Below are 27,443 nucleotides of genomic sequence, written 5' to 3'. Positions count from 1 at the left end.
TCAGTTTAATGGACGTTAAAACCTCGTTAGCAGTCGGATAATTAGCGGTCATTCAGTGAATTTTAACGCCAACGCTCTTTTAGCAATGCGTTAAATATTGCATACGACATACTTTTTTTTTCATGCAAGAGCTCTTTTTGGTGCGTTGCCTAACTTCCATATAATGCATAAAAAGTAAAAACTAATGATGTCCGGTATTCGAGAAAAAGTGTAAGAACTGGCAGCTTCGATCGATACACTAACTATATTCATTAATGTAGAAGCTTTGTAAAAAGCTTTGTAAATTCCACATTATGATGTAGACTCCTCTTACGATGCATCCTTTTTTCAACGTCGCTTCTCGCTTGTTAACACTTGAATAATTCTGTAAGAGCCTCATTTGGCTTATAAGTTAATATAGAGTAAAAGTGCAAAGTACTTTTAACACTGAACATACGAAAATACAAAATTCTTTTTGTGTTAAATGAAAAATTTTGAAAACTAATTTTTAAAAATTTTTATAAAAATTTTATAGCACTTCTACACATTAAATTTATTGTGTGTGTATATATATATTTGAGTTCTATCTTTATTTTAAATATATCTTGAGTTTAAATGAATAGTTCTGTGGCCAAGGATATTGCCTCAGGACAGACTAAGACACCAAGTTCACACAATGTTTTACTTTGTCCTTTTTGCGAGAGATTCGGTATTAAAGTTCGTATTTTATTATGTACTGTAAAAGTCCAATACTTCAACATTGGTTTAATTAATTGTTACAGGTCCGTCCCCAGACTTTAGTAGACACATTCTGGTGAGACCGCGAGTGTATCACGGCAGGACAAAGAGACAGATCTCATCGACCAAAGAGAACGTGAGTACGACTCAACATTTCGTTTTTAAATGAACTAGAAGAAGTTCTTAAAACTCCATGAAATATTAGCTGAAACTGCATCTTCGAATTTCTAAGACATTGCTTAGATTTTCTTGGATCGCAAAAATAAAACACTATATTCACGGTTTCTGCACAGTTTTTCTATATTTCTTTCTTTATCACAGCGTACAATATTTAGTATTTAACCCGTAAATGTTGTAAATCATAATAGCGGTTTTTGTACAAAAGTATCATTGATGATTCTTTTATAAAAATTTTATGGACACAAAGAGCCTTTTTTGTCGACAATTTTCTCTTTTTTCGTTGCAGAGTTAATTAATAAATTAAAATTCAACTCAATTAAATTATCTGACAGAAACTTTTTAATCAATTATTTGCTAATGTATTTACTTAAAATAGCTCTGCGATTTAATACATTTCATTTTTATCACATCACATCACTGTAATAAATTATATTTTAAACGTGTTAATATCAATTATCAAATATACCGGATATTTCGGAGACTTGAAGAGGTTTAATGCCCACGATTCGTAATCTTTTCTCGGTAAAGTACATTGTTCGCTATCAGCAGTTGCCGAATACCTTTTTTCAGCGAGTTTTCGCGCGACGTTCGCCATTTGCTCGGGCGGATTACGATGCGAAACGTGTATCGGCGCCGGGTGCAACAATTTCAATGCAAATGTTCTGGCGTGCAGCGAATACAAGCGAACAAATATCCGTCGCGAGGATCGCTGTGCTATTAAGTAGGATGACACTAGGGACCAAGGGAAAAAGGGAGAAAGAGAGAGTTCATTTGTCGGTTATCATAGCGAATTCGGAAAAATCTGTAGGGAACATATGCAATTGTTGCCTTTAGATACTGTATGTGATTCGAGTTTCGAAGAATGCTATTCAAACGATAGAAATTTTGATTTTTCTTCTTTGATGTTTATCAGAGTTTATTTTCAAAAAAAAATTTATCTTTTTCAAAAGCATAGAAAAAAGTTTCAAATATATTGTGTTATTTATCGGAAAAAAGTCAATGATTAACATTTATTATAAGTTTTGAGAACTTTTGAGAGAATTTTTAAAAATTAGTCATATGTTTTTATATACAGATTCATGATATTAAAGATAGTGTTAATATGCTTATTATCATTTTTAACTGTATTCAATTTTTAATTCAAATAAATGAAAAATTTTCTAGATTTCTAGAATAATTTCTAGATTAATTTTATAAGGACGCAGTTGAAAATACAGTCAAAATGAGTTCTACATGAATACACAAAATAAGAATATTTTTTTCAAGAATTGACTACACAACAACTTTTCCGTTAGAAAGATATATACAATATATGTCAAGAAAAATATAAAATAATATTTTATTTCTATAAAAGCTATTTCAAATGCAGCACAACATTCCTGGATTGTTATCCTATCTTTGCTTTTTTTTTCGGAGCAATGTATCACATAATAGAAGATAGCAGGAGAAATGCACATTTATAGGAATAACAACAGAATTTATACGTCGAATGTATATACATATCCCGGTGTCGTATTTTCTGAATTCGTTGTTTGGCGAGTACTACAGTGGATGCACTTTGCAAGAGTATACATGTTACGCACAAACACACATACGTATATACAAGCTAAAAGTTTCGCTCAATAATAAAATATCTTTTATTTATGATTTAAACTTTTAAATTTATAATACGATAATATACAATTTATTTATTTCTTTGAGAATTTTTATATTGAAAAGAGAGATCTTTAAATAATAGAAAAAAAGAAAAAAGAGAGAGAAAAATGTTCAGAAAATATATGTTTTAAATAATAATTTATAAATTATTAAAATCTGCAATACACGTCAATAAAATAAGTATTTAATAATATTTAATAATATTAGAAGAAATCTGATTTTTATTCTGATACAATTCTAACACAATTTATTGAAAAGTAAACTCTCTGACTTTACGAGATATTTATTTTCAACACTATCTTTAAATGTCATTCGCATACCGCATTGATCGCTCGCAGATCGCGCTTCTCTATTATATTACTGATAAACCAGAACATATCTACAATGTTCTGCAGGATTAAACGTACTTAAAAACGTGCCAAACAATAAAGTAATTTTACATTTTTCACGATATCGATATTTTCAAACGATATCGCCCTGTTTCGTGAATGGCATAACGATAAATATAACAATAAAAGGTGACGGCGGTGGAATATCGCGTGTAAGTAGCATGCTTTTTAGTGCTGTTATATTCTTCTGGGACATTCTCGCGTCTTCGAATATCGTGAACAATTCACTTTATTGGCCTCCACCCAGCGCAGTCGTCGACCGCGTCGCAGACGCATAATGCACGCGGATGGTTGCTGCGTAATCGCGACAATATATAGCGCAGAAATTTTAGAACAAAAGTTTATAAAATTAAATTAAGCCAAAATAGAAATGTTTTGAATATAAAGAGTCGACTAAAATAAAAATTATGTTACACGAGCATCATATTTAAAACATTGATGAAAAATGTAAGTAATCTTGAGTTTCAATCTTTCTCGGTTTGATCTGAAAAAATTTAAATTATATATTTAAAAATCATAAAAATACCATTGCAGTGTTAGATGTAAATTTGAAGGAAGAAGCATATTTTAGGGAAAATAATGTCTATAACATTCGGACTAATTTTTAAATTGTGTACAATATAGAACCTGGGGAATGTAACGTGTGGTATCAAGTTTCTCTCTCTCTCTCTTTGTTTTTTATTGGTTCCTTTTTTAAATCCGGAAATTCCCGCACCAACATTGCACGAATCCTAGAATCGCGGAACAAACTTGGAGCACCACAATCCCAAATACTGCTACCGTATAGAGGTACACGTGTACGTCTTCGCGTGTGCGTTAGTTCAAACATAGTAACTCGACACTAGTATGTACTTCAATGTTGCTAAATACAGTTCACACCGCTTAACATGCGAGCCTGCAGGACATAGACGTATGCAAGTTAATATCGCGGTTGCTCGGTTGAATAAGATTGCGGATTCTAGCGTGCAACGACGATCTGTGATTTAGTCGCTATGTAGTGATACAGAAATTATGATTCGCGTGCACGATTTCTTCTGGAATAGCCGACGAAAACTTTTTGATTGAATTTAAATAGGATTGAAGAGAATATAAAATGATCGATGTCTAAATAAATCGATAAAAAGATATTAATATATGCATGTTCTTGTATCTAGTCCATTAAATTTTGCAAATAGATAAATGCAACATAGTGTGGTAGCTTGCTGACATATATCAGTAATCAAATGTTTTAGAGAATTTTTTTAACTTTTAATAAACATATGAATTTTATTAATATGACATATGACGGATTTTAATATTAAATAATATTATTAAAATAGCAGAATTTTTTTCTGATTTTTCATGGCACGATAAATTCTTAGCAATAATAAAAATAAGAAGTTGCTATGAGCAACTACTTAATCCCTAAAAAAGGCAGGTTATTGACATGTCGCTTTTCCGCGATGCTAATTAGCTGTCTCGATTCGCGTTGTGCGTTTTCATATAGCATATTAGCATATAAGCATATTCTTATAGCATCGAGCAGCTGTCATCGCGAGGATTAGCAGTTTAACAGTTTGTCCAAAATAAAATTTATATACATTTATGTACACATTTATATATATATATACATTTATGTATATTTTGTATAATTATGTTGACCTATACTACTTACATTTATTACATTATTTTATACCACCATTTTGCATTTAACTTTTTAATTTATGATGTCAAAATTAATTAATATTGGTTATTATTTATTATTATATGTATTGATTGATAGTATTTTTATTAATTTATATCACTTTCATTGATCTACACTACTTTCATTGACCTATAATACTTACATTTACTAAATTACTTTATATCACCATTTTGCATTTAACTTTTTAATTCATGATATTCAAATTAATTAATATTGCTAATTATTTATTATTAAAAAATTAACTTGTAATATTTTATTGATTTATACTATTTTTATTGACCTATACTACTTACATTTACTACGTTACTTTATATCACCATTTTGCATTTAACCTTTTAATTTATGATGTCAAAATTAATTATTATTTATTATTATATGTACCTATTGATAGTATGTTTATTAACTTATGTTACTTTCATTGACCTATACCACTTATATTTACTACACCATTATTTTATCTCACCATTTCGCATTTCTGTCAAAAAATATTAATCACGGATAAAGTATTATAACATATTATACACTGAAAGAATTTTCTTTTAGAATTTACACTGAAAATCATGGTAATCGTGGGACAATATGATATGGAAAGAATTTTATGAGAATTTCTCTGATTAATATTTATCACAATAAAAATAATAATATTCATCACATTAAAATATAACACATATTTGATTAATTTTACTAAACTGCATAGTAAAATTAATCAAACATGTGTTATATTTTAATGTGATGAATATTATTATTTTTATTGTGATAAATATTAATCAGAGAAATTCTCATAAAATTCTTTCCATATCATATTGTCTCACAATTACCATGATTTTCAGGGTATATTCTAAGAGAAAATTTTTTCTGTGTATTACTTACAAAATATTATTATTTTAATTATAATAATGTTGTAAATATGTAAATAATATTATACGTATGTTGTAATATATACTTATAATATAAACTTATTTGTCCGCGATTAATATTTTTTGACAAAAATCAGCTGATAACTGTCAAAAATATTAATCGAATTTAAAGTATTAAAACATGTATTATTATTTTATTTTATTTTATTTTGGATAAACTGTCAAACTGCTGACCCTCGCGATGATAGTCTATCGATGCTATGAATAAAACGCACAACGCAAATCGAGGCAGCTAATTAACATCGCGAAAAAGAGGCAACAATACTTGCGAGAATCGATTTAACATGTTTTTTTTTAAAAAAGGAAAAGGACTAGAACAACACAAGCGTGCGTTATTCTTCAATTTTATCTTAAAAAGAATGATACAGAAATCAGCTGATAACTGTCAAAAAATATTAATTGAGTTTAAAATACTATAACATTTTATTTAAAACGAATTCATATATTTAAGAGGCCAACTTTTCGAGCCATTATTCGGGTGTTATATTAAACTCAAGTTTATTCAATATATTATACAAAACATAATAAAATATAAATGGAAAGTATAAACGTTTCAACCTCGAAAAGTTGGCCTCTTAAATATATGAATTTGTTTTGAACATTACACGAGCGTAGAAGACTTTCTCATTTGATTTTATTTAAAACATATTTTAATTTTTATGACATAATATTATTTTAAAATTTAATTAACGCTTTATTAATATTTTTTGACAGAAATCAGCTGATTAAAGCGTTAATTTGATTTGCTAATTAAATTTTAAAATAAGAATATGTTATAAAAATTAAAATAATATGTTTTAAATAATATGCTATAATTTTCCTTAAATTCGATTAATATTTTTGACAGTTATCAGCTGATTTCTATCAAAAAATATTAATCGCAGATAAGGCATTATAACATATTATTTACAACATATTACCATTTTAATTTTTATAACCTATTATTATTTTAAAATTTAATTAGCAAATTAACGCTTTATTAATATTTTTTCATAGAAATTAGCTGATTAAAACGTTAATTTGTTAATTAAATTTTAAAATAATAGTATATAATAAAAATTATAAAATAATATGTTTTAAATAAAATGTTATAGTATTTTTTAAACTCTTTGCGCTTGTGTTGTTCTAGTATATGTAAATATTTTTGAGTAATATGGAATATTTTTATTATATGTGTGGGTATGTATTAGATTTCTTTTAAATATTCGTTTTTAAATATCAATTGCTATCTCTGTTGAACTGTTGGTAGCTGTCTCAAACTGATGGGATTATGGATCATGGCAATGGTCAATATCGAACAAGCTGCACAATTTAATTTTTGATGAAACGAGCAATTGACCTTGTTTCTCGTTATCACACGCGCTAACAGACAATATCAATCTATTTGATAGAAGTAGCTATGATTTTCTGTTTAACAGTATCTCGAGTAACACGCGCTCGATTGCTGTTCGCATTTCTGTATCTTTCGCGCGTGCATATAATGTGATACTATTGATTTCGAGATACGAGATCCGCGTATCTGTCTTTAAAAAAATAAAAGTTTTCTTGTATTGAAAATTTAATTTATTATAAATGGAATGCAAAGCTCATATGTCTTCTGCACTCTTGAGCTTCTTTTAGCGAAACAGAATCATTATTTAAAGTATAAAAATCGTGGAAACTCTATGCAAGGTCAAAGAAATCTGACAATCAAGAAATGTTGATAGAGAAGCCAGAGAAATTATGAATATCTTGAGTTTTTTGTCACACGACGGATAGAAATCAAACAACTATTCGGTTAACAATTTTCATTTCTTGTTTCTATACTATACATAAGATTCATCATCAAATCTTATTGTATTTTTCTACAATAGTAGGTAGTTTTTGTTACAATAATAACAAGATCAAAAAATTATTTCTTTACTACAAGCGTAGTTATTTTTTATTTAATATTTATTTTTATTCGCTTGAAATGTCATAATTGCATTTATATGGCAATCTCGAAGTTTGTAATCGTTTCTGATATTAATTGTATAATTAATTCAGATGTAATTCAGGACACTTCGGAAATTAATAATATAATATCTTTGCGTATTTTTAAGATACATTCGATTCGTTGCATTGAGATGCAGTCGAGCTAAGTTGAAATCGTGTATCGTAATCTGACGAACATTATATCAAACTCGAAGAATGATCATTAAGTGATTGAACCACTAATACGTGAAAGCTGTAGGGCGAGTAAACGCTATTGTCCAATAAATTTTTAATACAGCTCTACTAGCTTTGTTAAGATTTTAAACCACTTCGCGAGATATTCCTATAAGAAGATAAGAAATACAGCGAAAGAAGTAGATCTCGCTTTATGTGCAGCTACAGCTTTACGTTGAGTTTCCGCGCCCAAAGTGTGTGCTTAGAAAGAAAAGATAAGTACTTTTATGAGTGCTGTGAATCGGTGAGATGGTGTGATTCATATTATTTAATATGCAAATAATGAAGCAGTCGAATAATATTGGTTGCAATAAATTAATTGAACGATATTATGATGAAAGAATACTATTTATTCTGATGTAGGGTGTTTCTGTTCGCCGAACCATAAAAGTTTCTGGAGAAAGCGTAATTTTAATATAATAGTATTATCTTGTACTTTTATCAGATCTCACGTAATTACTAGATTATACATCATTAGCTGCATGAAACGGGGTCGATTATTCTTCCGCGAAAATGAAGTTTGCTCTCTCTCTCTCTCTGTCATTATTATAAAATTAATCTTTAATTAACATATTCTTGTGGAGTAGCTCGAACGATCTTTCAAATATTTTTTTAATGTGCAAAAGAGAGAGTAACAACTTTTCAATTTCCCGACTATTTTACAAGACTCTTTTACAAGCATGTAATGCAAAAGCTTTTTCACAATTTTTCAATTTTTCGTAATTTTAACATGGTTTTAAAGTTGATATATATATATATATATATATATATATATATATATATATATTATATGTTTATAGACTTTGTCAATATTCATGAGATTCTGCAACTTGCGAGATACACAGACAGACGTGCAAAACAATTTCAATTCCATAAATTAGTATATATTATAAAATTATTCTTACAATTAAAATCTCTCGTATTCCTTATTCTTATTTAAATATTATGAAAGTTTATTTTCTGATCTTAAAACCATTTAATAACTTTTAGTTGCCTCACAAGCTTTTAACTAGATAGCAGTTTAACGAATTTTCTTTTTAGTTATTAAAAAATTTTAACTAATATCGTTCCACTGAAACGGAACTGTATTAACCACAGTGCATAATACAATGTTCACCGTTAGATTGCGATAATATGGACGATAAGTTCTTTGTTCATATCTGCCGGTGGCGGCAAACTGCGGAAACGAGACTTCCTCTGTTCGCGAGCTTGGCGTTGGTCTAGGATGATTAAAGATTTCTTTCATTCCACAAAGTAACTACGACGAACCTCTGTAAGTGATAATGTATGTGTTAGCCGTTTGCAGAGCCATAGTGCGATAGAGCAAGACCAGAAAACGCGAAGAGTTCAGCGTGTGAAGCTGTAAACTGTACTGAAATAATTTGAACGTATGTTAAGAGAATCGTCTGCCTGCCTTTTCTTGTAAATTCGAGCTTAACAGTTGCTCGCTGACTCTCAAGCGTTTAATTAAATTACACAATGCTGCTGCATTGCAAAAATATATTTGGCGATCTAATATCACTATCTGGATAATAAAATATCAAGAAACAAAAAATATTTAATTTATATTTATAGAAAATAATTAAATAAATAATTACTAAATAAATAATAAAATAATAGAGAAAAGAAATTGTAGAAAAGAATTCAGTTGAATACAATGATTTTAAGTACAAAACATTTTGTATGATATTTCTCATTAGACACGGAAATCTAAAAATCAAAAAGCAAAATAAATAACCTAACATTCTCTCTCAGATCTATCTTTATCTATATTTACTCTATATTTTTATACTAAACTAAAAATAATCTAATATTATTTTTATACTTATTATATTTATTGAGGATATTTTGATAATCCGATAAAATCATCCAAGGATGAGATAAATTACGATATTGCAATTCTTTTTTTTTTTTTTATGTACAAATAGTGTTTAGTTTGTTACGCATTCTTCAGCATATGTTGAAATACTACTAGAGAGAGGGAAAGGCCTGTACAAAGAAAACACAGATTCACCGCAACCTTGGCGTGGTCGTGAGAATGAATACGGCCATGCACGCATTCGTTCGTGTGTACGCGCAACACGCGTGCGGAATGTAGGATTTTCCGATCGTCAGGAGAGTCGTGTAAATTCCAGTGCAAAGTTAAAAATAGCATATGCGACACGCTTTTATATAACATACAGTATTAGAAACAATTAGGAACATTTAGAAAAATTACTTGATATAAATTAATCGAGCTCTGGATAATTATCCTGTGATTAGACAAAATTTGGAGAAATGTTTTGTTTTGCAAAAAAAAAATACAATGAAATATTGCTTCGATTCGAGAGGAGAAAGATTTTTTTCTTAGTGATATATATATAAGCGGACGTTTGAAAAAAACTTTTCGATAGTCTAGAAAGCCAATGAACTGCCCGCATTATGCGCCGATGTCACGTGTCGGGTTCGTATCAATTAATTCCGTTTGCTTTCAACTGATGCAGCCGCGTGTATCGAGATAGAGGAGCACGCGTGGATACGCTTGTATTCATTCTCTTTCCGGTCGTTGCCGACATAGTTTTCGAAACTTGCACTATCTATTCTTTTACGTAATTTTCTCATACCGACACAAATATTTGTCAACACGATAAGATTATTAGAACAGGATTCCTGTGGAAGCTGTGAAAAACTTAGTCATGAATACATACAAACATCTTATTTATTTGTGATATTCCTGTTGTTATCATCCGTACTATTGCAAAGATAGAAATGCACAGATAAAATTATAAAAACAATTGTATAAAAAAATCTGTTATTTTCATTAACGAATTTCAATATGTAAATTCGCTAGATCATAAATCTTTTATGACAATGACGCTGAATAATTTGATTAATGGTTTTTACCTTTTTATTTTCGCGGCGTGTAATAAAAATATTTCTTTGTTTTGGAAAAATAAAAAAAATAATAGCAATTTTAGCGAATGTCGCAGTTATGATTGGCACGTTGCTGTGTAATTTATTTATAATTAACAGCCTAGCTCTCTCTCTCTCTCTGTCTCTGTCTCTCTCTCTCTCTTGTCGTGGAAACGTGTAACATATATAATAACGTTTGCATATTAAAGAAATAATATGCGACCACATCAATACGCGAAATACATAACGGATAAATGAGTCTCGTTACGATTCAGCAAATTGAAATTAGAGTTTCTTTTTTGCGGTCAACCGTTCCAAATAAGTCGCGATCCGCAACCAGGCAATTACCGAAGGTAACGCGTTGAGCGTGATGATTTTGTATTTTACGACACGAATAACGACGCGACCACACGAATATCCGCGCCGTAATTAAAGTCGCAAAAACTATCGCGCTATTAACGCGTTTAAATCGTACCGCAGATGCCGCGAATCTCTGTTCTCCATTAGACTCTCTGAAAGTGCGTGAATTGACGCGCGTTTCGTCTAAATGTGCGATAAAGCTCGCTTGAGATCCATTCAATGATCCTCAAACGATGTACGATATATATGGATTCTTTTTTATGTGTTCCTCTTTTCAGTGACACATATCGGCTTTCAATCTTATTTCTATCGCGTAGATTAAAAATCATTAGTCACGTGCGAATAATGTTATACGAAGTTAGATTAATTTAATCTTTAAGAGAAATTGAATTCAAAATTTTTTTTTCGTGAGACCAAGTTACATTTATATGTATGATTTTAACATTTATTTTAATTTTTTAATTTACTTCTTTTTATACATTTAGGATGTTGCAGGAAATTGACAGAAAATACACATATGAATATTTATTTTATAGTCAAATTGAATTTAAAATTTTGATCTCAAGATAATTTATATAATATAATTATAATTTTCAAAAGAGCAAAATAAACCATTTTAATTTTATTTCAATAATTTTCGATTGTGATTAATTAAAAATGTTCTTTTTGAGATTATATATATTTATAAAACAAACTATAAACTTTATTTATAGCAACCGGAGAGGGAAATTTTTCTGAAACTACATTTAAATATGAAAGCTATAGTAATCGTGCCGTCGAATGTTGAACACAAATTGCCCTGGAACGCGATTAATCAAAACGTCCTGGGTGAATCGTGCTGTGCATTTCTATTCGTACGAACGTTCCTCGCAATTTGTCTTTCCCAGCGGCAGACGTTTCTGCGGTCCTAGCAGAATTTTCCTAAAAAGATCGGCGTCACCGTCAAGCTTTTCTTTTCTTTGAATTTTCAAGGGGGGGACGCACGCACAATCGGTGTGAAAAGAACCGCGGAACCGGAAACTCCGGAAACGTGAGCGAGAATAGTTTACGGGTGTTCACACACAATGGAAGGAACGTAAGGACCACCTCGGCTGAGTTTAACTTGCGCGAGAGGAGAATTTTTCTTTTTCCTTCTTTCTGTTTTTACCGGATGTTCCTTTTTTTTTTTCCTCCGTTGTTACATTCCTTTTTCCTTCCGTCGGATTAACTCGTCTGCTTACGGGATTAAAAAGGACAGGACAACGCGTGGCGAATTTTTCCCGTCGACATGCGAACGACACGGCGCAGCCGGACTCTCTCCATCGGAAAAGTTGAAACGATTATCAGCTGTTTAATCCAACAAGCTGGATAATGTAGTTTGTTGAATTTATCAGCTAAATTATTTGGGATACGCCAATACACAGGGCAGAGAGCAAAAAGTGTCTGCGAACTTTCGCGAGCTTTCGCATTTACTTTGGCAAAATTCTTGGATCTGCTTCCAATTCAATGACATTGTGTAGAGAGAATTCCGGCATTTATACAAAATTTTCAATTATTTCATCATGTATCGCGTTACGTAGAATGTTTCGATTTTACCAAGCTATTTTTTATCTATGTATTCTTTGATTTATTTATTATAATGTCAATTTGCGTCTGAGAAAATTAACATCAGTTTTCGCGCAAAGAGGGAGACTTAATTATACAAGGAACAATTATCTCCTCCCAAAAAAGATTAACTGAATAAATTTGGAAAAGATTGCGAGATCTCAGTGTGAGATACCTATATACACGGATATCAAATAGCCGTGACCTGGCGATATATATATGTATTTGTTTCCCGATATCGACGGAAGACGGATGCGGGTCGTGCCATTGTAAGAGCTAGCAAACGATATGATATCAAAAACGGTTTCTGCGGTGGCCACGAGCCAAGTATAGATTGCTAACTGTCACTGGACAATGATATACACCACGCTGAAAGGATTTCAAAGGAACGTACTGTCGACCCATACACAGCGGTATCGTTGGACAGCTTCCTAAGAAATATCGTTACTGCACCATTTGTCTTCCGACATAGTGTAAGATGCTTTGCAGATATTACATTGAAGATTCTCCTCAATTTGCTTAATGCGTTTCTTTTTGGAAATCAAGTTTTAACGCGTATGGATATAGAGAAACTTCATAGTGCAGAGGCTGTCGAATTAAAAGTTATATTTCATTTAATGGATTCTGATTTTCCACAATATGTGTATTTTGAAATAATAGCAGTTAAAGTTATTTTACTCTGAAAGTTTAATGACATCTCGGCTTCATTTAACAAACGCGCGTTACCAATTTAGCTAATTTTAATTTCTACCATCACAATATTTTTACGGACAATTTTATAATATATATACTTTTTTAAATATAAATCTTCTGTTATATGAAATAAAATTTTGATATGAAATTAAATTTCTGTTGTGAATATAAGATATATATTTAAAATAATATTAAACTGAATTGAACTTAAAATCGTTTCAGCGATCATATATTCGCAATATGAGAACTTCTACGTCGTTTTGCCAATTTATTTCGTGTTTCACAGTAATCCAGTATTAACTTATTTAAGGAGAATATTTTTTTCCATGCATTGCTAATACTTAGTAATGCTAGTTGCTTAGTAAAAGTTGCCCTTTTACGTAAGTAAGCGTCCAGCAGGAATCGTATGTGTTAAACATCTATTTGACATCCTATCTATTTTAAAACATTAAATTTTCATACAGAAAATGATAGTATTTTATTTGTAAGTTTATAGTAATAATAATTTCGCTTGTATCATATTATAAAAAAAAATCATTACATACACTTAACGATTCTGAATTAAGATACATACATATATACATCAGTGATTTTTTTATCTTAAGTCTCGAATGACAATCTTTTTTCAAAATGTTATTCTTTTTATTGCTTCGACTACGAACGCGAAATTATTAGTACAAACAATTACAAATGAAATACTATCATCTTCTACATGGAAGACTTAGTTTATTAAAAATAAGATGTTGAGTTCATAAAAGTGTATTAGACGACATTGCGCTCGCTATCGAAGAGCAAGGAAGTAATCAATAATTCATGTCGGCGCAGTACCTTGGTTCGATTTATCCGTCCTAGCGTGGAAGCGAAGTTCTCTCCAATTTTACAACGCTACGTTACACGAGTAATTACTGCCACAATTTCAATTGAACGCGGCACTTAGAGTAATTAAGAGTCGAGCTTCCATCGCGCTGCTCCGTCTTTACACGGGCGGGACGAAAGATGGTTAGTTAGAAGCTTTCTTTGTATTCTCCTTGGCATCGACGTAAATTGTAAAGAAGAACGTAAAATGGCTGTGGGGGGTGGTGGGATGTTTAGCCCGAGGGATCGCACGTGATCTCGGGTAAGCTTTTAAAACGTCGGTTGCAACGACTACCTTGATTAACTAATCCTGACTGGCGCTTGACATTTTTCTATTCTCTTTTTTTTTTAACCACAATCTGTATAGTTTATTAGCGTTGAATTATTTTCCTTCCACGAAAGCATATTTTATTTATACTCATGTATATTAGTAATGCATTTTACTTCTATTTTTAAAGATAGAAATACAGATTAAAATATAACGGCACGAAAATATATGCTAATAATAATATATTTAGAATTCAATTACTTCTCCGATTTTATTCGCTAATTATTTCAAAACTTTGATATTTTCGTCGAGGGAAACTGATTTCAAAAGCTTGATAAAGTGTAAATTCCAAATTAATCAGGAAATCGGTCATTGCAATTTAATCTGTTTATTTGGGGACCGAATAATAGAATCGACAAAGATAGCAAATTTAATTTACTGCTAAAAATTGATGCAGATTGTCCTCTGAGGATTAACGAGCCTATCACCGAGTAAACCGCTGTTAGCGTCATCGTCGGTGCAGCATCCGCAGATATAACGCAGCATCCACCGTCCGCGTTCGTCTCTCAGTACCGCGGGAAAAGAGCTTATCTCGACTGGGATGTACCCCATGAATTAAACATCGCCCATGCCGCTGGCGCAAATGAGATTCGCAAATTCATTTCGCACTCGGCACGCGTATGCTCGAAAGGGATGACGTTGTACGCGCTTGATTTTCTCGGAGAGAGTTTATGAATTTCGAACCGAGCTTTCCGGTCTCGCGGAATTGTAATCTAATAACTGTTAACTGTTTTACGCGATTTCAAACGATATGACAGTCGACAAATTGCATTAATCGTACCGAAAACGATAAATGCGACGAACAGTCAGCTGTTTCATCAATAATTGACATTGCTCTAGTAATCAAGGATTGAATTCATGTTGTGATAAATAGGCGTAGAAAATCACGCTTCAGATATTCATGAAAATGATAATTTCTGTGTTCGAGTTATTACATTATCTCGTCATTCGTGATTAAATTTTAGCCATATGAAATTATTATTGTATCTTCTTTAGTATTTCCAAAATTTAAAAATAGAATTCAAATATATCAGCTAAATATTATTTTATGTTAGATACGTTACTTTTGCAAACTTTCTACTTTTTTTGCAAATGTACAATTACATTTGAATTAATTATTCGTAAGAAAGTTTTGCTATTTGCTTGCTTAATATTTGCTCGACAATTAATAAGTTTTCACCGACGTCCGGTTTTCTTGTTTATTGTTCATACAATATTCTCGGGTTGTTGGATACTCAGTCATTCGATTTCATGGCCGGAGAAAGCGAGCATCCGAGTATAAAATTAATTGCAGTTCGATACAACAATCTCGGGAATTCAATTTTCAAGAGAAATTTTCTTTTCTCAGCTCTAAGCATAGTTTTATCGCTATTAACGCAACAGGTGCGCGATCGGGCTCTCTGGTGTGACAAGAAAGAATCGGCTATATTACTTGAATCACTTTTTGCATACAAGTTTATAATAGAGAATAATATATGTGAAAAAAATATTTAAAAGATATGATGAAAATAGACATTACAGACTGCTAATTGAAATTGAATATAAATGCATAGTAATATATGTGTAAAGCATGACGAAATACATATAAATTAAATTTTTCGTTTTCATTTAATTAATTACGATAATTTTATATAATATTTTATATTAATTTTATATAATTTTTTTATGTAATATTTAATTTTATAATCCTTTCTTCTAAATTCCCAATCAATTTATCATAAACTTGATATCGTTGATTAATATAGGTTCTCCAATGCACAGTTTTGCATTTTTGGTGTAAGAAAAGAAGAAAAATTTACTGACGGACGGAAACTTTAAATTGCGATATTTTTTTTTATTTTTCAGGACATCGAGCACGCGGACGTGCTGACGGTGGGTTTCAATGTGGACGGTGTCGAGCGTGTTCTCGACCTTCGACTGAACACCGATTTAATTCCGGTCGGCTATCAGCAACGCCACCAGCATCGCGGCACGTACAAAGTGCACACCCCGTCGAAAGTTGTAAGTACACTTGGATACTCCCACAGTATTCACGCCGTGGCGTGTTAACTGCCTTTCCGCAAACAATGTCGGTTAATCGATATCGAGCAAGCGTAATTTTATCGGATACGGAGAGGACCTAGAAAGCATCCAAGATACATTCCACTTGAAGCCGGTGTTCGAACGGCCATTCACTCGCTTGATTCGTGACATATCGAATAGCCGCATAAAGAAGGGCATTATCGTCATTTTATGACTTGTTGCGATGTAAAATTTACGATCGTATGCACGATCGTTCATTCCGTTAGAAGAGGGATAATTGATACATGTTATTTTTCACACATTCGTTATCTGACGTTTTGCATAATTTTTAAAATATTATTATCGCGCATTATTTTTTAGATTAAATATTATTTTATTACTGTTTTATCGCATATCTCATTATTTTCAAGATCTCTATATTATAGAGCGCAACGAGATATGGTATTTATTAAAGTTGTGTTGCTGAGCTAAGCACAAATCAGCTGTTTAAGATTAATATTGCTACGTTACTAGAAAAAGACTTATTCATTATAATTTATTAATATATAATTATATTAATGTATATTAATGTAAAATTTTTCTCATTTTCTATTTACATCTAGTTTTTATTACATCTCGATCATTTGATAGGAAGGTTAATAATCCCGGTTTTACGATGATTCTAGAAATCGGCTAGAAATCGGCATCGATTTTACGATGCAACCATGTAAAGAAGGTCGTCTTGTACGATTTAATTTTAATTTGCCAGAACTTTTGTGTTGAACGTTGTATTAACGTCATTACATTGTATTAACTTGCTGCCGAGATATTTCATTACTACATTTGCAACTTAATCGGCCCAACACTAAAAAACTTTCGACGATGTTTTATTTAATCGGATCGACAAAAAGTATGTCAGGTAGAAGAGAAATAGCGTTATTATAATTAAAACTAATTTCCGTTTCAAGCGGAAGAGAAATTTCCATTCCCATTTCGGAGAACTCGAATCTACCTATATCTGGGAAAGTTTATTTGATTCCACGCTCGGCTCGAATTTCCGGTCCCACGAAAATTAAAAATCTCTCCGCGGATGTCCGCCGTTCTGTCTCGCCGTATCTGTCTGCCGTCATCGCGGATGGACTTGGCAGATAGGTATAAGTACGTACACCGTGCACAGGTATAACGACTCGACAGAATCGATCGGAATGACTCACTTTCTGTCTCGCTGCATGTTTAATATACATTGTCTCGTTGCAACCACACGCAAATGTGTAGCGACGAGAATGTGTTGGGCTCGGTGGCATATAACCCCGTCGCGTTATAAAACTGTGCGCGAACGGTGGTCGGTAATGTTTCCGCTTTATAATTCAAGCGCCGGTAGGAGAAAGGCAGGAAGGATGGAAAAAAAGGAAAAAATGTCACAGAATACGTTGAATTGCGACATGTCCGCAGAGCGAATCGCGCAAAATACGAGAATCGCTCTGGGAAAACTCGAAAATTTTTCACGTTAATCGTCCGATTCCGCTGTCTATCGTAACGTTTCTTTCCGTAGCTATTTTGACTAATATGCCTTACACACAGTAAATATAATAAAGCGGCAGAGATTAAAACGAAAAATCGATATTTTAAATATACTAGAACAACAGAAGCGCTACGCGTGCGCCATTCTTCAGTTTTATATTTAAAAAAATGATATTTCTAAAAAAATTATATTTTTTTTACAGAATCGGCTGATAACTGTCAGAAAATATTAATCGAGATTAAAGTACCATAACATATTATTTTAAATATATTATTATTTTAACTTTTATAACATATTATTATTTAAAAATTTAATTAGCAAATTTATTGACGCTTTAATCAGCTGATTTCTGTAAAAAAATATTACTAAAACGTTAATTTGCTAATTAAATTTCAAAGTAATAATATGTTATAAAAATTAAAATTAAAATAATATGTTATAATGCCTTATCTCCGATTAATGTTTTTTGACAGAAATCAGCTGATAACTGTCAAAAATATTAATCGAGTTTAAGGAACTATAACATATTATATATTATATTATATAAAAAATATTATATTTTCATTTTTATAACATATTATTTTCAAATGTAATTAGCAAGTTAACGCTTTAATCAGCTGATTTCTGTTAAAAAATATTACTAAAGCGTTAATTTGCTAAAGAATTTGTACGCTGGTGTCTGCATGGTACCAAAATATTCTGCAAACAATGTACTATTGAAATATATAAGAGGTGAATTTTTGGCTCGTCTTACAATATTAAAAATCGACATTATATCCCCGCGGACCCTATGGGGCGCATTTTTATATTACGTATATTACTATATTTAGACAAGCCATAAATTCATCGTTTGTATATTTCGATAGTATATTGTAAAAAGATTATTTTTACACCAACCAGATACGAGCCTACAAATTCTTTTATTTAATATACATAATTTATGTATGCGCAATATAGGGTACGCGGCAAAAAAGTATCGATTTTTAATATTTTAAGGCGAGTCAAAAATTCATAGCTTATATATTTCGATAATACATTGTTTGCAGAATATTTTCATACCAAGCAGACACCAGCGTACAAATTTTTTAATTTAATATACATAATATAAGAATGCGCCGCATAGTGTCCGCGGCTACCCAGTGTCGATATTTAACATTTGAAGGCTAGCCAAAAATTAATCGCTCTTATATTTCGATGGATTTTTGGCTCGTCTTAAAATATTAAATGTTGACACAATAAATGGCACATATTTTGGATCTTCTTTTATCGATAAAGGAAGATCTAGAATATGGGCCTATATCGCCGCGGACTTTATGTGGCGCATTCTTATATTATGTATATTAAATAAAAGGATTTGTACGCTGGTGTCTGCATGGTACCAAAATATTCTGCAAACAATGTACTGTCAAAATATACAAGAGATTAATTTTTAACCCTTATAAGAATATTAAAAATCGATACTTTATAGCCACGGATCTTATATACCGCAGTCTTATATTATGTGTATTAAACGAAATAATTGCGCTCGAATTCATTTGATATAGAAGTAATCTGCATATAATGTACAATTAAAAAAAACAAACAATTAATTTTTGGCTTTGTTTAAAATATTAAAAATCGATACTTTATAGCCGCGGATTCATTAAAACCCAGACTTATATTATGTGTATTCAATGAAAAAATTTGTAGGCTGGAATCCATTTGGTATAAATGAAATCTGCATATAATATACAATTAAAAAGAACAAACGATTAATTTTTGGCTCTGTTTAAAATATTAAAAATCGATACTTTATAGCCGCGGATTCATTAAAACTCAGACTTATATTATGTGTATTCAATTAAAAATTATGTATAATAATGTTTTAAATAAAATTTGTTATAATTCTTTAAATTTGATTAAAATTTTTGACAGTTAGCTGATTTCTCTCAAAAAATATTAATCGCAGATAAGGCATTATATTTTTCTTTGATTTCGATATTATAATTATATCTTTGCATCTTCCTCTTAATTATAATTGACGAGTAAAATACATTGGATTTATTAAAGCATTTCTCAGTAAACTTACAGCTAAAAATTCTTTTATGATTAGTATAAAAGAAAATTATAGAATTAATTTAAACAACAATGACAAAGTTAATAATATTTTTTGTGTATTTTTTATTTTTATTTTTAATAAAATTAAATGAGGAGAAAATAAGTAATACACTATTTATTTAATTATTAATGTAGTCGAACAATGATTGAGTAAGAAAAAGTCATCGGGAATGTAGGACAAAAGTCACGCGTGAAATTCACCGTCGTCAAATTCACTGTCGGAGCTCGTTGCGCTAGCACCGCAATATTATATTTACTGTTTTGCACAATTGTATTTAATTAATTGGCGGTTCCGGCTTCTATCGTCCCGTTCCACTTCTCATTTTTCGTGGTATAAATACATGTTATCCACGCGAATAAACTAATTTTAAGCTCGTTAAAGGAGAAAATAGAAGTATATGGAAGATAGAAATGCGCGATATTCCCACCAAAGGGAAAATGATTGGAGACCATTATTGTTACAAGGATATATAAAATCCCTTTTTTTACGCTCTCAACGTGCGATTCTGAAATTTACCATTCCGGTAATAAGGACGCGGCTGTTACGAAATGTATTTTTCTTTCGCTCAGCACTCTCTCGTGATATAAATCTACATAATCTCCAATGCGGCGCACACGCGATATTACATTTAATAGAAGCGAGGATAAGCTTACCGTGGGCGTACAAAAGTTCATATTCCGTCGACACGCCTCGTAACGCGCTTTCCATGGAGCACGTTACGCTCTCGCGAAATTTTTCTCTTATCCGACAATGAATCAAGCTGTATGCTTTATCCGTCCGTTATATATCAAACAGGTCCCCCAGTTATTATCCTTGGATGCATATAGGTGATGGATGATTATGGATGTTTTGTGTCTAACGTGAATTAAACGCGAACTTACTGTAAATCAGTCACGTGTGCGCAAACGATGAAAAATGGTGTACATTACGAATAAAGTGTACCAATCATTTAAATCCCTTTCTAAAAAAAGGCATGTTATTGACATTGTTGTCGCTTTTCTGCGATACTAATTGGCTGTCTCGATTCGCGTTGTGCATTATATTCATAGCATCGAGCAGCTGTCATCGCGAGAGTTAGCAGTATGTTTGACAGTTTGTCCAAAATAAAATAAAATAAAATAAAAAGTATTATAATATATTATATTACTTAAAATATATTATTATTTTAATTATAATAATATATTGTAAATAAAATTATATAGTTATAATATATGTATACTTTATCCGCGATTAATATTTTTTGACGCAGAAATCAGCTAATAACTGTCAAAAATATAAATTGAATTAAAAATATTAAAACATATTATTATTTTATTTTATTTTATTTTGGACAAACTGTCAAACTGCTAACCCTCGCAATGACAGCCTCGATGCTATGAATATAATTTACAATGCATATTGAGGCAGCTAATCAACATCACAAAAAAGAGGCAACTTTTAGGCAGCTTGCGAATACAGAATTATGCGCGATTCCATTTTAAAATCAATTGACTATTTTATTCTCAATTTAGCGTCAATATCTCATAAATGATTAATTTAACGCTGCTATATCTTTTCGCGTATATATTACAGATTGTTTCGAAATACACTGTGCACAGAGATGAAAATAAAGTTGAAAAAAAATCTATTTTTCGAAAAATTTGGAAATTGTTTGACGTCTCTTCTTTCAGCGACAAGAAGAATTTTCGCAAAAAAAAGGAACACTCGATCCATTAGCTTAAAATTAAAATTTCACAGTACAGATTATATATATATATATATAAACTTGCGAGAATTGACTTGACATGCCTTTTTTAAAAAAGGCCTAGAACAACACAAGCTCGCGCAACGCGCGCACTATTCCTCAAATTTATTTATGTTAAAAAGAATTATACAGAAATCAGCTGATAACTGTCAAAAAATATTAATCGAGTTATTTAAAACATATTATTATTTTAATTTTCATAACATAATATTATTTTAAAATTTATTTAGCAAATTAACGCTTTAATCAGCTGATGTATGTCAAAAATATTAATAAAGCGTAAATTGGCTAATTAAAATTTAAAATAATAATAAATTATAAAAATTAAAATAATAATATGTTGAAAATAATAAATTATAATGCTTTATCTAGGATTAATTTTTTTTTTCACAGTTATCAGCTGATTTCTGCGTCAAAAAATATTAATCGCGGACAAACTATACATATATTATAACATATGATTTTATTTACAACATATTATAATTATAATAATATATTTTAAGTAATATAATATGTTATAATACTTTATCCGCAATTAATATTTTTGACAGAAATCAGCTGATTAAAACGTTAATTTGTTAATTAATTTTAAAATAAGAATATGTAATAAAATTTATAAAATAATATGCTTTAAATAAAATGTTATAGTACTTTAAACTCGATAAAAACTTTTTGACATTTATCAGCTGATTTCTGTCAAAAAATATTATTCGAGTTTAAATTATTATAACATATTATTTATAACATTATTATTTTAATTTTTATAGCATATTTTTATTTGGGCAAGAACATATGTATTTAGATCAAAAAATTAACTCCAGCACGATTATTTAAATATCTCATATTACTTTTATGTGTCATATTTAAAAAATTATGTTATTAAAGCAAATGAGCTGGGATTATTCCAATAGTTTCAATAATCATAAATGTACATACATATTCATATATTTATGCGTAAACATAAATGTACATACATATTCATATATTTATGCGTAAACATAAATGTACATACATATTCATATATTTATGCGTAAACATAAATGTACATACATATTCATATATTTATGCGTAAACATAAATGTACATACATATTCATATATTTATGCGTAAACATAAATGTACATACATATTCATATATATATGCGTAAACATAAATGTACATACATATTCATATATATATGCGTAAACATAAATGTACATACATATTCATATATTTATGCGTAAACATAAATGTACATACATATTCATATATTTATGCGTAAACATAAATGTACATACATATTCATATATTTATGCGTAAACATAAATGTACATACATATTCATATATTTATGCGTAAACATAAATGTACATACATATTCATATATTTATGCGTAAACATAAATGTACATACATATTCATATATATATGCGTAAACATAAATGTACATACATATTCATATATTTATGCATAAACATAAATGTACATACATATTCATATATTTATGCATAAACATAAATGTACATACATATTCATATATTTATGCATAAACATAAATGTACATACATATTCATATATTTATGCATAAACATAAATGTACATACATATTCATATATTTATGCATAAACATAAATGTACATACATATTCATATATTTATGCATAAACATAAATGTACATACATATTCATATATTTATGCATAAACATAAATGTACATACATATTCATATATTTATGCATAAACATAAATGTACATACATATTCATATATTTATGCATAAACATAAATGTACATACATATTCATATATTTATGCATAAACATAAATGTACATACATATTCATATATTTATGCATAAACATAAATGTACATACATATTCATATATTTATGCATAAACATAAATGTACATACATATTCATATATTTATGCATAAACATAAATGTACATACATATTCATATATTTATGCATAAACATAAATGTACATACATATTCATATATTTATGCATAAACATAAATGTACATACATATTCATATATTTATGCATAAACATAAATGTACATACATATTCATATATTTATGCATAAACATAAATGTACATACATATTCATATATTTATGCATAAACATAAATGTACATACATATTCATATATTTATGCATAAACATAAATGTACATACATATTCATATATTTATGCATAAACATAAATGTACATACATATTCATATATTTATGCATAAACATAAATGTACATACATATTCATATATTTATGCATAAACATAAATGTACATACATATTCATATATTTATGCATAAACATAAATGTACATACATATTCATATATTTATGCATAAACATAAATGTACATACATATTCATATATTTATGCATAAACATAAATGTACATACATATTCATATATTTATGCATAAACATAAATGTACATACATATTCATATATTTATGCATAAACATAAATGTACATACATATTCATATATATATGCATAAACATAAATGTACATACATATTCATATATATATGCATAAACATAAATGTACATACATATTCATATATATATGCATAAACATAAATGTACATACATATTCATATATATATGCATAAACATAAATGTACATACATATTCATATATATATGCATAAACATAAATGTACATACATATTCATATATTTATGCATAAACATAAATGTACATACATATTCATATATTTATGCATAAACATAAATGTACATACATATTCATATATTTATGCATAAACATAAATGTACATACATATTCATATATTTATGCATAAACATAAATGTACATACATATTCATATATTTATGCATAAACATAAATGTACATACATATTCATATATTTATGCATAAACATAAATGTACATACATATTCATATATTTATGCATAAACATAAATGTACATACATATTCATATATTTATGCATAAACATAAATGTACATACATATTCATATATTTATGCATAAACATAAATGTACATACATATTCATATATTTATGCATAAACATAAATGTACATACATATTCATATATATATGCATAAACATAAATGTACATACATATTCATATATATATGCATAAACATAAATGTACATACATATTCATATATATATGCATAAACATAAATGTACATACATATTCATATATTTATGCATAAACATAAATGTACATACATATTCATATATTTATGCATAAACATAAATGTACATACATATTCATATATTTATGCATAAACATAAATGTACATACATATTCATATATTTATGCATAAACATAAATGTACATACATATTCATATATTTATGCATAAACATAAATGTACATACATATTCATATATTTATGCATAAACATAAATGTACATACATATTCATATATTTATGCATAAACATAAATGTACATACATATTCATATATTTATGCATAAACATAAATGTACATACATATTCATATATTTATGCATAAACATAAATGTACATACATATTCATATATTTATGCATAAACATAAATGTACATACATATTCATATATTTATGCATAAACATAAATGTACATACATATTCATATATTTATGCATAAACATAAATGTACATACATATTCATATATTTATGCATAAACATAAATGTACATACATATTCATATATTTATGCATAAACATAAATGTACATACATATTCATATATTTATGCATAAACATAAATGTACATACATATTCATATATTTATGCATAAACATAAATGTACATACATATTCATATATTTATGCATAAACATAAATGTACATACATATTCATATATATATGCATAAACATAAATGTACATACATATTCATATATTTATGCATAAACATAAATGTACATACATATTCATATATTTATGCATAAACATAAATGTACATACATATTCATATATATGCATAAACATAGTTTTAACAACTTATTTGGCAAGAATATATGTATTTGGATTAAAAAATTAACTCCAGCTCGATTATTTAAATATCTCATATTACCTATATGTGTCATATTTAAAAAATTATATTATTAAAGCAAATGAGCTGGGATTATTTCTTACTAAACTGCATAGTAAAATTAATCAAACATATTTAATATTTTATTGTAATAGATATTATTATTGTGATAAACATTAATCAGAGAAATTCTCATAAAATTCTTTCCATATCATATTGTCCCACGATTACCATGATTTTCAGGGTAAATTTTAAGATAAAATCCTCTGTGTTTATTACTTACAAAATATTATAATTTTAATTATAATAATATGTTGTAGATATGTAAATAATATTATACGAGTATGTTATAATATATTCTTTTAATATAAACTTATTTGTCCGCGATTAATATTTTTTGAAAAAAGCAGCTCATAACTGTCAAAAATATTAATCCAATTTAAAATATTAAAACATATATTATTATTTAATTTAATTTAATTTTGGATAAAATGTCAAACCGCTGATCCTCGCGATGATTGTCAACAATAATTGCGGGAATCGATTTAACATGTTTTTTTTTAGAAAAGGACTAGAACAACACAAGCGCGCGTTATTCTTCAATTTTATGTTAAAAAGAATGATACAGAAATCAGCTGATATAACTGTCAAAAAATATTAATCGAGTTTAAAAAGTACTATAACATTTTATTTATAACATATCATTATTTTACTTTTTATGTCATAATATTATTTTAAAATTTAATTAACGCTTTATTAGTATTTTTTGACAGAAATCAGTTGATTAAAGCGTTAATTTGTTTGCTAATTAAATTTTAAAATAAGAATGTGTTATAAAAATTAAAATAATATGTTATAATTTTCCTTAAACTCGATTAATATTTTTGACAGTTATCAGGTGCTTTCTATCAAAAAATATTAATCGCAGATAAGGCATTATAACATATTATTTACAACATATTTCCATTTAAATTTTTATAACCTATTATTTTAAAATTTAATTAGCAAATTAACGATTTATTAGTATTTTTTGATAGAAATTAGCTGATTAAAATGTTAATTTGTTAATTAAATTTTAAAAGAATAATTAGTAATAAAAATTATAAAATAATGTTTTAAATAAAATGTTATAGTATGTTTAAACTCGATTAATATCTTTTGACAGTTATTAACTGATTTCTGTGAAAAAATATTAATCGAGTTTAAAGTACTATAACATTTTATTTAAAACATATTATTACTTTATAATTTTTATTACATACTATTATTTTAAAATTTAATTAACAAATTAACGCTTTAGTCAGCTGATTTCTGTCAAAAAATATTAATCAAGTTTAAACAAACTTTATATAAAAATATCATTCTTTTTATATAAAATCGAAGAATGGCGCGCGCGTAGCGCGCGCTTATGTTGTTCTAGTTGTTTTAAAAAACATATTTGTGAAGAATTTTGTGATATTTTTTTTTTCAATGAAGACTTGTAATTTACGCATAATATCTTAGTAATTCTTTGATTCGTGATAACATAGATCCTTGGATGCAAATAAATTCCTAATCTCTCTCGTGTTTTTTTGAATCCTTGTAAATTACTAAATTATTCGATTCAATTATAAGTGTACATATATCGCTGCAATTTCTTCGATATTTACATTATTTAAAATTTTATTTA

At 28.8% G+C, this 27,443-nt stretch overlaps 1 protein-coding gene across 1 annotated transcript in view; it reads left to right on the top strand.

Moving 5' to 3' along the window:
• The window catches only part of Meltrin (disintegrin and metalloproteinase domain-containing protein meltrin), a 91,520-nt gene that overhangs the window by 51,041 nt on the left and 13,036 nt on the right, over nucleotides 1-27,443 (top strand). The window contains exons 2-3 of the mRNA XM_083058423.1: nucleotides 762-853; nucleotides 16,288-16,443. Coding sequence (XP_082914549.1) covers nucleotides 762-853; nucleotides 16,288-16,443 — 248 coding nt within the window. The remainder of the gene's footprint in view (nucleotides 1-761; nucleotides 854-16,287; nucleotides 16,444-27,443) is intronic.

Source organism: Prenolepis imparis, unplaced genomic scaffold, assembly GCF_030444845.1.
Source record: "Prenolepis imparis isolate NDT839.2.m4 unplaced genomic scaffold, iyPreImpa1.0 SCAF_1, whole genome shotgun sequence".
In the NCBI taxonomy this organism is placed as follows: Eukaryota; Metazoa; Arthropoda; class Insecta; order Hymenoptera; family Formicidae; genus Prenolepis; species Prenolepis imparis.
This window is presented reverse-complemented; position numbering and strand designations above follow the sequence as displayed.